General features: G+C 36.9%; 1 protein-coding gene across 1 annotated transcript in view; it reads left to right on the top strand.

Moving 5' to 3' along the window:
• LOC135211262 (hemicentin-1-like) overlaps nt 1-12,500 on the top strand; it is a gene marked incomplete in the record, with an annotated part of 257,809 nt that overhangs the window by 112,058 nt on the left and 133,251 nt on the right. The window contains 10 exon segments of the mRNA XM_064244559.1: nt 1-14; nt 298-416; nt 3,237-3,345; nt 4,175-4,347; nt 5,640-5,802; nt 6,613-6,805; nt 7,848-7,990; nt 8,508-8,779; nt 8,781-8,799; nt 11,011-11,150. The exon segment at nt 1-14 is cut by the window's left edge and continues 118 nt beyond it. Coding sequence (XP_064100629.1) covers nt 1-14; nt 298-416; nt 3,237-3,345; nt 4,175-4,347; nt 5,640-5,802; nt 6,613-6,805; nt 7,848-7,990; nt 8,508-8,779; nt 8,781-8,799; nt 11,011-11,150 — 1,345 coding nt within the window.

Genomic DNA, 12,500 nt, shown 5'->3' with positions numbered 1-12,500 from the left:
CGTCCAGGTGCTCAGTAAGTGTTGTTTTTTTTTTTTTTCCAGTTTACTTAAGTGACTTTGAAGTTGTCAAATTGCTTTTAAAGATAGTGATTTATTTTTCATTTGTTATTTTCATTTTTTTTATTCTGCTTCATGCAGGGACTTTAGATGCAAAGGTTCAGCTCAATTGATTCTCACCCTGTTTCACTATCCATCCTTTCACGATTAGAGGAGGTTTATTCCAAGTGTCACTTTACTTCTAGATTCGTTTACTTAACGCTCAGATCTCTCACGAAACATTTAATTTTACTTTTCCAGTTCCTCCTAAAGTATCTTCGACGAAAGTGTCAAGTGTTCCAGTCGTCATCGAGGGAGAAAGTGTCAGAATAAATTGCCCGGTGGACGCAGTTCCGCTGCCCACCATTACTTGGCTTAAGGTTGTAAAACCCAGTTTTTTGTATTAGTATTATTTTGTGCTCGGATTTTATATAAATGAACCTCGTATGATACTTTGTAGCGCGATAAAGTATATACATATCTTTCCAACGATTCTGCCAATCCATCACTTAATTTAGACCAATAGCTATTTCTATAAAAGATAGGTGATTTATATTCTTGGATAAAATAAATCGGAAACATACTGAAGCATAGTATCTTTGGATAATTGAAGGACCTGTAGCAACTAGTGCAGTTTTATTCAGTGTAACAGAAGTCAGTCCTCGTAAGTAAATGTATGACAGATATAGAGAAAGTAATGTAGGATGTTCAAATGTGCAAAGGTTCCTCGCTGGACGAATGGTTTTCGCACTCGGCTGCCAGTCCGGTGGTCCCAAGTTCGAATCCCAGCTCGGCCAATGCGGAATCAGCGGAATTGATTTCTGGTGTTAGAAATTAATTTCTCGATTTAGTGTGGTTCGGATCCTACAATAAGCTGTAGGTCACGTTGCTAGGTGACCAATTGGTTCCTAGCCACGTGAAAATATCTAATCCTTCGGGCCAGCCCTAGGAGAGCTGTTGATCAGCTCAGTGGTCTGGTAAAACTAAAATATACTTTTTCAAATGTGCAAGAGCAAGGTCTTCTTGAAATCTTTTACAGAGAAGAACACGTTTAGGATGATCAACAATACTAAAACATGGTCTCCTTGGAAACAAGGACAAAAAGAGGCGAGGCAGTACGATCTGGTGAATTACATTATAGCTTTTTGAAAAGCTTTAGCAAGCCGGTAACCAATGCAGAGGGATCCATTGGATTAATGTGTGGTCGTTTTAACAACCTACGGTAAAGAAAGGGTCCATTATACTACAGCTTTTTACCCTCAAATTAAAAAAGGTCAATAACAAATTTAAAAAGTTCAATTTCAATTTAAATAAAGACAAATATCAAACCAACAAAGGTCATGTTCAAATTAAAAAAAGGTGAAAATCAAATTAAAATAAATCAGTTTCAAATTAAAATAAATGTACCTCAATACAAAAAAAAAGTTTTCTGATTGTTTTACATGTGCAAAAAGCTAAAAAGCAATAAGCCCCCCATAATTTAAATTTTGTTATATTGATGGAATTCTATGCATGTCGACAACTGTTCCTATCCCATAGCAAACGCTACCATACATTACTCGTCACAATCATGATTGGAGTTTTCGTTCACTAATGTTGAAGTATGCATATGTTAATCACGCGCAGCAAACACACACACACACAAATATATATATATTATATATATATATATATTATATATATATATATATATATATATCATACATTATATATATAGTATATATAGATAGATAGATAGATAGATAGTTAGATAGATATATGTGTGTGTGTCTGTATGTGTGGGTTTCTTGTGCGTTACTTATATATGCATACTTCAACAGTAGGGAGCGAAAACTCCAGACTATGATTGTGACGAGTAATGTATGGTAGCGTTTGCTATGGGATAGGAAGAGTTGTCGACATTCATAGAATTCCATCATTATAACAAAATTTAAATTAGGCTATGCTTTTAGCGTTTTGCACATGTAAAACAATCAGAAAACTTTTTTGTATTGAGGTACATTTATTTTAATCTAAAACTTTTTTATTTCAATTTGAAGTCCACCTTTTTCAATATGATTTTCACCTTTTTTAATTTAAACATGACCTTTTTTAATTTGATATTTGTCTTTTTTTAAGTTGAAATTGACCTTTTTAAATTTGAAAAGACTTTTTTTTTTAATTTGTAACTAACCTTTCTTAGTCTGAGGGTAAAAAGCTGTAGAGCAAAACCTTTTTGAAAAGCGAAAAGGAAAGAGAGGAGCCAATGTAGAGAGCCAGTGCCGGGCGAAGCATACCGTAGTAACTGGATTATTGTAAACCTAAACGACAAAGAAAAACTAGTTGGGCGACTTAAAGTACAAAAGCAATGGCTTCTGTGTAAAGTAATCAGATAAGTCTGTGTATTCTCTCTTTGTTTAGGGGGAAACCTAAAAGGGCGGAGAGGGCCAGGTTTACGGCTGTGCTGTACACCATACGATGGTCTTTAAGAACATGAATGACGATGAGTGTCAACTGTAAGATATTAGTGTCCTTTATTTAAAATCTAAAAGGCAGAGAGGAACCTTATCTTATTCCCTTGTGACCATTCAGAATGGAGACTGGTCAGAGAGAGAATCCTTACCAGATGCTTATAATTAGCTTCAACTTTTAAGATTTAATATGATTTACATAGTGAACGGACAAGTTTTCCATACAGAAATATGGAGAAAGAAAATCGATTAATTTCATAGTTCCACAAACCCAGCACTTACGCTTTCATAAAGCAGATGTCGTTTCTTCTGCTTCTGCTTGACACCATGGTTATTTACATTCCACTTTACATCTTACTTAGCTTCCTTTTGGGGACTTACAGAATTACTTATGATGTATTCATTTCATTACATATTGGTTGTTGACTTTTTATAACTGAGATTCAAAAATTATATTATACCGATCAATTTGTATTTGTATCTCGAGATATATAAGCATGACCGCAATACCGCCTTAGTTTCCAGCCCCGAGTGCCGCATTATGTAATAGCAAAATACAGCTATGAATGTATCTTTTGCTTTATGATGTAAATTCCGAGTTGGTTTGTTCTTTGTACTGGCCTCGTTCATATCTGAAAGCATTGCTACACACCATCTTATTTATCTAGGTATTATATACGATCATATGCAATAGATACGCCAGCAATTAGAAGAGCAAAAAATTAATGCAATATCATCCATAATTCACAGGACGGTATATCAATATTTTCCACCAAAGATCGAGCTGACATGACGCATATTGTGATTGAAGATAGCGGCCAGACGCTTCATATTCTCGAGGCAACGGCAGATGACCAAGGTAAAAGATTATTGATTAAGAATCAGTAATAATTCAGTAAAAATGGCAAAACTTCATGTTAAATATAGTATGGAAACACTGAACGGAATAGGCCAGAGGCTCACTTCATTTAAGTAAAGATAATAATGTTAAAATAACTTGGTGAAATTATGAGTAATATTTACTATACTGAACATGATCTTTTATTACAATATGTAATTATCTCTTGGGGATTAAAAGTATATCATGGTACGTATTCTTACAATTATCAATTACATTGCTTTTAAAATCTCCTTAAATTAACTATCAATCGCTCAACAATTTTATTTGTGTTAGTTTCATCATTGCAACATGTAAGTTATTCTTTTATCAAAGCTATTTTTTTATATCAATCCTTTCTTCCCTGTCCTTAAGCATATCTTATGCGTTCATCGCTCACTGGAGTCCTCTTTTTGAATTTCATCTCTTCAACCAATAGGATTTGGATTTTTCGAAAGCCTTTATTGCAATGACCTCTCGTGCCCTTTTATTTCTTAGATTATATAAAAAAAGTGTTATTTGGCCTTTTGTAACATCGCTGATTAATTCAGCGTATCCTGCTTTGTTAATCCTCAGTTTTCTCAGGTGCTATGAATTGCCGCCTTTCTTATGTCTTTAGAACTGGATCCTCTGGTCATTAGCTTCAATTACTTATAAGATTTCTGACCTTCATTTCTCATAAGACTTTACAGATCACCAGCCATTCCAGTTTTTTTTTTTTCTCTCAACTCTCTTCTTTTGGCTTGCTCAACATGAAAATCACTTATACATTGAACCTCCTTACCTTAGATCTCAATTACATCCCACCCAGGGATATACAGGTGCGTGGCCACCAACGACGCTGGGGAGACTGACCTGCTCTTCCCTCTAGAGGTCCTTGTAGCCCCGCAGTTCAACCAATATTTCCACCAACCTAATGTTGTCCTTAACATTGGTGATACACTGGATCTAGATTGTGAGGCCAGCGGTGATCCGGAACCACAGGTATGTGTTTAGAGTTATTGATAAAAAATATATAGTAGGTTAGAAAAGTGCTATATGGTTTGTTCCATAGTTTAACATTCTTCATTTTTTTTTATTTTTTTTTTTTTTACAGTGGGGCTTATTGAACATATTCAGTCGATCGCTCACCCACCCCAACTCCCTTTCGCCTCTGTCAAACCTTACGAGCACTTAATCTACGTACTGGCTGATTTTTTTCCCTTGTACATTTAGTTTGTCGTTTCTTTAAAAAATGTAAGGGTTCCATCTGCCTATCTCATCTATTTTATTAAGTAGTTTCCACAAGCAGGAGTAAGTTTTGCCATCCTCCAGTTTTTTTTTCTGAGTCATTTTTATTGTGATTTTCCTTTTGGTTGAATGAAGATGATGTTTTTCCCGGATGCCAGTTTATATCTTAATTTTCAATGTTATTTTTCTTGTGATAAGGGTCATTTCCCTTGTGTAAGGCTTCCATACTTCCCTTGTAACATGAGGGTATTTTCTGCCCAAACTTCGCCTACCTGCATACACCATGATTCTAAAAAAAAAAAAAAATTCAAGTGTGGCTCATCTCTAATTTCTTCACAGATGCCCTTTTCTAGGTGCCACTGGTCTACGGCTTTTTAATATGACCTTGGCTATTTGTCCAAAGATAGTTGATTTCATACGCTAATTTTTGTATTTCTTATCTCCATACACCATATTCCAGGTGCTTTTATTCTTCCCATGCATACAGGTTCTGCTTAACTCCATGAATAATTTTCCAGGTGCTTCAAGGGTCACTGGTTTTCATACTCTTTTTTCAAGGAGCTACTTATCTCCATACACTTTATTTTTATCTACGTATCACTCATCGCCACATTACTTCGTTCACGGAGCCTCTAATCCCCAAATGACAGTTGCCAGATCTCACTCACTAAAAACTTTAATTTTCTAGGTTTTCTCACCTCCATACACCTATCATCTATTTGGTTAAGTACGGATGATCTCCAAATACCATTTTTCCTAGGTGTCACTGATCTTTGTATGCCATTTTTCCAAGTGTTGTTGCTATTCACGGATTTTGTTTCAGGCTTCATTGACTTTCAATATACTATTCTTTCAGGAGGATTCATTTTCAGTCCTTTTTCAATGTGTCAGTTGTCTCTATACCTCCTTTCTGCAGGTGTCACATACTATCTCCTTATGCCATTTATCCAAACTTCAGTTATCTCCACGCTCGATTTTTTCAAAATATCCCTAATCAATCATTCCAGCTGACAAGTATCGTCTTCCTTAACTATTATTTCACTTAGGTGTCATGGATACTTGATGGACTGCCCATGTATGCCCATGTAACACCTGGAGGAAAAAGGGTGTTCATACCAAGGGTGAGGTTGGGTGATGCTGGACATTACATGTGCGACGCCAAAAACACGGCTGGCAGCACCCACAGGAACTTCACTGTCACTGTCCTGAGTAAGTTATGAGTGATAGAAACATGCGCAGACATTCATCATTGTTACAATAGGGCACGGTGAAGAAGGCAGATCATTTAGACCTAACAAAAATGTATTACATTTGGAAGTGTTTTGACGAGACCATTGAAGCACATTTTAATACTAACAAGTCTTATCTCAAGAATTTGTTCCTTAATAAGAGGGCAAAACCGGTGCAAGTTCACTGTAAAGAAATTGGAGAGCTAAGTAGGAAGTCCAATGGGGTAGGATGGAAAGTAAAAGACTTGAAGCAAATCAGCTGAAATCGAATGAATGCCCCAAAAGTACCTTTATTTTTATGTTATCGCTTCACAAAATGAATCCAAAACAGTCACATTTCAAGTGGTCTTTGTATTTCTCTTCAAACTAGGTCGATAGATAGATAGATGAGTTTGTTGTACTACTAAAAGAATATAGAAAATTAATAATTAGCTTTTTTAGTTTCTTGAAACCGACTTATTCAATTGTAAATCAAGTCATCCGAGGAAAATTGATTTATAAAAGTATATCTACTATAGAAGGATTGCATAAATACTGCTATTTTTCTAGAAATAGTAACAACTTCGTTTACAAAGTTTTTTATCTAAAAATAAAGTCCATTTTATGCCTAAAAAAATCTTCTTTTGGAAGTCATAATAAAACTAATTTTCGTTAACTCCAGTTTAATTGTTTGCTTTCATATGTAAGTTTTTGCTTTGGATGTAAGCTTCTGTAATTATGTTTTCTTTCAGTTCAAGGACTTTATATTATGTCCACAATCCATTTCAAACAAACGAATGATTTTTTACAGTGGCACCAGTGGTCGATGAAATCGGAGGAGTAGGTTTAGGAGGTGGTGCAGGAGGAGGAGGAGGGTCAGCAGGTGGCAGCAGTGGAACAGTGGAGGCTGTGGCAGGTGGGGATGCCCAGTTATGGTGTAGGACAACAGGTTCGCCAGTACCTTCCGTCACGTGGACGAAAGAACAGAGAGAGCTCTCGACTATGTTGGTATCCAAATAGTTACCTTATTGTATATCATGTTTGCATTACTTTCACTTCCTCGGATTTTACATACTCTTACTTGGTTTTCAGATACGCTTACTTTGACTTTATTTATTCCTCCTTGGATTTTCCATACTCTTTGTTTTTACATGTAAATACTTGGACTTCACTTATACTTCGTTGGACTTTCCATACTCTTACTAGGTTTTTACATATGATTACTGGGACTTTACATTACTTCCTTGGATTTTACATACTCTTACTTGGTTTTTACATGTAATTCCTTGGACTGTAATTACTTCCTTGGATTTTAAATGCTCTTAATTAGCTTTTTCATATAATTACTTGGACTTTACATTACCTCCTTGGATTTAAAATACTCTTATTTAATTGGGTTTTACATATATTTACTTGGAATTCACATATACTTCCTAGGATTTTCAGTTGTAATGAATGTCAGCCTTTAACTCTGTTTTCAAAACAATTCGTTATTCGGTGTCTTTTTGCTGAGGAAATACTTGACTTACTTTGATTTTTCTATTGCAGAGTATAGGTTTTGAATAGCTCTTCCAAACTTTCATTATGGCTGATATCAACATATTATTTATATAGAAAGAAACAAAGAGAGAGAGAGAGAGAGAAGAGAGAGAGAGAGAGAGAGAGAGAGAGAGAGAGAGAATGTTCCATGCGAAGGTTGGTAAAAATACTCCAATTACACTTTGCATTCTTATTGTAAATTTTACGAGGTACATATTTTCCTATGTTACAGTATACTTTATTTCCCGTTATATTATTATTTTTTGGGATCTTCTATGGCAGCATTTTCTTTCTGAATTCCGCGTTTGTTAGTGTTTGTTTCTACGAAGAAAGAGAGCGATCAAAAAAGACAGTGTGTGCGAAGAGAGAGAGAGAGAGAGAGAGAGAGAGAGAGAGAGTGTCTTATGTCTGTTGAAACTCACTGCTATTGACAGTCTGAAGACTTACTTTACCCTCTGTTCATTCCCAGACATTTTGGCATTTGTCATTTTAGTTATCCATTTTCAGTGCTGAACTGGACCACAGCATAGAGGAGAACGGTCAGTTACTGAAACTCCACAGCGTCGATCACTCTACGTCTGGTCTCTATCTTTGCAATGCCACCAACAGTGTAGGAACAGCAACCAAGCAGTTCAACTTTACTGTTATGAGTGAGAAGTACTTCTTATTTAGTTAATTTTTCCTATTCTTAAGGGTCGCGTTTATGATGAAGGCGAATTTTATGAGGCTGGGATATTTTTCTTATTTTGTGATGTAATTTCTCGTATAATCTCTCGTATATAGCACTGCAGAACATAAAATGTAATTAATACGTTGCTCTTACCATTTTTTCCTAACAACATGAAAAATCTCATTCGTTTTGTGTATTGTTTTCCACCGTTATTGTTCATGGGAAACTTTACTTTGCCTATTAGACTTTTACCAAGCATTCGTCTGATTTCTGTCAACAAAATATACTTTTTTTCCACTTAAGTTGTGATGTATAGTAATCCCTTTCAATATTGAAACTAGTGAGCTTCTCCTGATCGAGAGTATAACACCAAGACATGCTGCAAAACTAGAATTACTGAACAGATATAATTTTCCATAAAGAAAGCAGTACGAGAAACTCTACTCGAATCATCATTCCCTGCCTGATAAGAATTCCATAATCACTCACATCCTCAGTACCGCCAAAGATATCCGGATGGGGAGACAGCGATGGAGACACGGTGAATGAAATTGAAGTTATAGCGGGGAAAGACGTCATCCTGTTCTGTCCGGTGGAAGGCAACCCAAAGCCCTCCATTACTTGGCTCAGGGATGGTCAAGCCCTCAGTACACACCCAAGAATTCACTTCACTTCACCCAACGAGCTCCTGTTGACCAACTCTCAGGCTGCAGATTCTGGCAACTATGCTTGCTTGGCTACAAATCGCGCAGGCGCCGACGAGAAGCAGTTTTGAAGTCCAAGTGATTGGTAAGGGACCCATATATATATATATATATATATATATATATATATATATATATATATATATATATATGATATATATATATATATATATATATATATATATATATATATATATATATATATATATATATATATATATATATATATATATATATATATATCTTGGGAGTAGACCCTCTTTTAAACAAGTCTTGTTGAAAAGGATTGCTGCATCAGCTCCATTAATTTTGTATAGAGTCTTCTCTATTTTCCTTATTAAGGATTTCTCAATGTTGCTGAAACTGGCAAGCAACGTGCCAAAGGGATCGTCAAATCCAGTGTAGTCATATTGAATGATCTTTATTACTGCTATATACATATATTACTGTTACAAGTTTCTCTCTCTCTCTCTCTCTCTCTCTCTCTCTCTCTCTCTCTCTCTCTCTGACGTTTCGCCCAGATCTGCCAGGGCATGGTCACAGCGATGGTTGCTGGAGGACTGAATCTTAGTGGTTGTTGTTGTTTTTGATTTAGCTGACCTTGTGTCAGCACGGGCTCTTGCTCACAGAGCAGCCCGTAGAGAATAAAGAGAATCCCCCCTCCGAGGATATACGTATTTTCTACAAGTCCTTCATGCACCACGGGTACAAGGAAGAGGAGAGATGCCTTAAGAAGATTGTAGAAGAGAACGTTACCCCCGTGGAGGAAGGGAAGAGGCTCTCTCTTATAATCTATTATAGAACAGGAGAACAAGGGACCTGAATTATGAAGAAATAACCCTACCCCGCCTGCAGGAGATCCCTGAAGCAGAATAACGTCGTCTACCAGTAACACAGCCCTATCCGAGGATGTCCTGGAATTTATATCGGTATGACAACGTTACGACTGTCTAAGAGGATATTCCTGTCACGCCCAGAACGGTGCCATAAAAACACCACGCCCTCACCGCCCCCACCAACAGCACGTCGTGCGTGAGGATATCGTTAAAAAACACAAAGATAATTGGAAGAGCCCCGATCAGCGACGCCTACGCCTCCTTTGAGGCATTATTTATCCTCGAGCAAAAAACCCTTCCTTAATACGACGCAGGAACCCTTCCTGCTGCCACCTGTAAGGTAAGGACCCCAAGCCCCCCCCAGCCCACCCCCCCCCCCCCCCCTCCCCCCCCCCCCCCCCCCCCCCAGACGAGAACACCAGCGCCCAGGACGGGCCAACATCGAAGAGGTTGGTAGAAATACCAGGAGTTACGTCACCACGGTCGCAGCCAATGAAAACCCGGCTCCAGGTGATGCAACACACCTGAGAAGATCAACGCGCCTCGAGAGTTTCCGACGCCTGGCCGCCAGCCAATGAAAAGTGGAGCACCCTCCGGGTCCTGTAGGGGCATCCGTGAGCGCCCGCACGACCATGATATATAGCGAAGGACTCACCACTAAGATATTTTTACGGGCTGCTCTGTGAGCAAGAGCCCGTGCTGACACAAGGTCAGCTAAATCAAAAACAACAAACAACCACTCAGATTCAGTCCTCCAGCAACCATCGCTGTGACCATGCCCTGGCAGATCTGGGCGAAACGTCAGAGAGAGAGAGGGAGAGAGAGAGAGAGAGAGAGAGAGAAACTTGTAACAGTAATATATGTATATAGCAGTAATAAAGATCATTCAATATGACTACACTGGATTTGACGATCTCCTTTGGCACGTTGCTTGCCAGTTTCAGCAACATTGAGAAATCCTTAATAAGGAAAATAGAGAAGACTCTATACAAAATTAATGGAGCTGATGCAGCAATCCTTTTCAACAAGACTTATATATATATATGAAATATTTTCTGTAAAACAGAATTCCATCTAATGAAAAGAGCCCATAAAAACTTCAAAGAGTAGAAAGTTAATGCTACATTTCAGGGAACAAGCGTCTCCCTCCACAATCAAGTATATATATACAATACTTGCCTATGGAGGGAGACAGTTGTTTTCTGAAATATAACATTAGCTCTCTACCTTTTGGCGTATTAATAGACTCCATTTATTATTATTATTATTGTTATTCTTATTATTATTAATATATATATATATATAATATATAATATATATATATATATGTATATATATATATATATATATATATATATATATATATATATATATATACATACATACATACACGTGCGTGAATAATTCGTTCTTGTGTGCTCCACACATTGATTCGATTATATCTGTTTCATTGTTACCAGTTCCTGCCAAGATTAACCTAGGGGTGCCAACTGGACGTGCCCCAGACACACCACCTTCTCAAGAGGTGCTGGTGGATATGCCCTTCTCGCTCTACTGTCCAGCTGAGGGATTTCCTCATCCTCACATAATTTGGACAAAGGTGAGATCTCATTCTAAGCAGCTTTAGAGAACAATGTGAATTATAGACATTGTCCTGCAACTAATGCAGTTACCATGAATTATGAAGTCTTATTGAATGCTATTTTTAAAAGGTATACAAAACTGCGTTTCATTATTTTTTTTTTTTTGACAGAAATAGATTCCTTAAGAGTCATATGGAAATCAGTCAGGTATACCTTTCTCATTATCTAGTTATCCTTCCCCACTCTGAGACTGGGGATTGGCTTTAATCTATGCCATTCATGATTAAACTATGTGTTATTAAAACTTCAATCCATGTGCAAGGCTTTATTCAGCTAAGATCCCACCACCAAGAGGTACAGCGGTCAACAGAGTAAGGTCCACTGGGAATCAAAAATAAACAAAACAAATACAACACAAAGAACAGGGAGAAAACAACCATTCGGTAACGACAGACACAACGTAGCTAAACATTCAAACTGGTTATTAATACAGTCGCTAATTTACCAAACTATGTTCTACACCATAACTAAAGTGCCTGCAGCAATAGGACATTAAAATTCAAATATGTCAATTACAAGTATTTTCCCTTTCCTTTATACTCATTGCCAAGCTCTGCCGTGTAACAATTTTTATTCTGTCTTTTCCACGCTAGTTATGTCCTCCACAAAAACGTTACCTGCAGTATACAAACGAAATCTTTAACACTTAAACTGTTTATCAACAAAGCCTCGAAGATTATTAGAGCACATTGAATAAATCAATAAGGACTACTTCAATGATGTTCAAGAAGCTAAGGCAGCCATTCCAGTTAAGAAAATTGTTAATGCTTTGTTATCGAACTGACGATGTCACTGTTGTTATAAGAACAGGAAAAATTTTAGAAGTTGGAGAACTCGTTATGTAGAAATTGACCTATTGTATGGTTCCCTTTGGAAGCGAAATGAAATTAGATTACTGCAACCAACACAAATAGGAACAGTTGTAAGAATGCTCACAAATATATACCGGGGATGAGTTAAAAAGAGTTTTTGGAAGAGATTGCTCAGAGAATAAATGTTTCTTAGAAATATACAAAATAAAAATAGCCACTACAAACCTGATTAATTGACCCATCTAGACTCAACATGAATGAAAAACAACTACTGGAGCAGCTTTCGTCAGAGAATCAGAAGTACAATACAAAATCCTCTCATGTTATAATCTTCGCTGTGCTGTATAATTAATAAATGCTTTTGTCGAGTTACACTGCACCCCAAGCTAATGTTCGTTTCAGAGGTGTATTCTTCCCATGCAAGAAAGTTAATCTTAACACGTGTCAGCTTTAAGTGCCATAGATAAATATGTCTTTAAAATTTCAGGAATGTTA

Source organism: Macrobrachium nipponense, chromosome 4 (genome assembly GCF_015104395.2).
Source record: "Macrobrachium nipponense isolate FS-2020 chromosome 4, ASM1510439v2, whole genome shotgun sequence".
NCBI lineage: Eukaryota > Metazoa > Arthropoda > Malacostraca > Decapoda > Palaemonidae > Macrobrachium > Macrobrachium nipponense.
The sequence above is the reverse complement of the archived record's forward strand: the minus strand, read 5'-3'. Positions and strand labels throughout refer to the sequence as shown.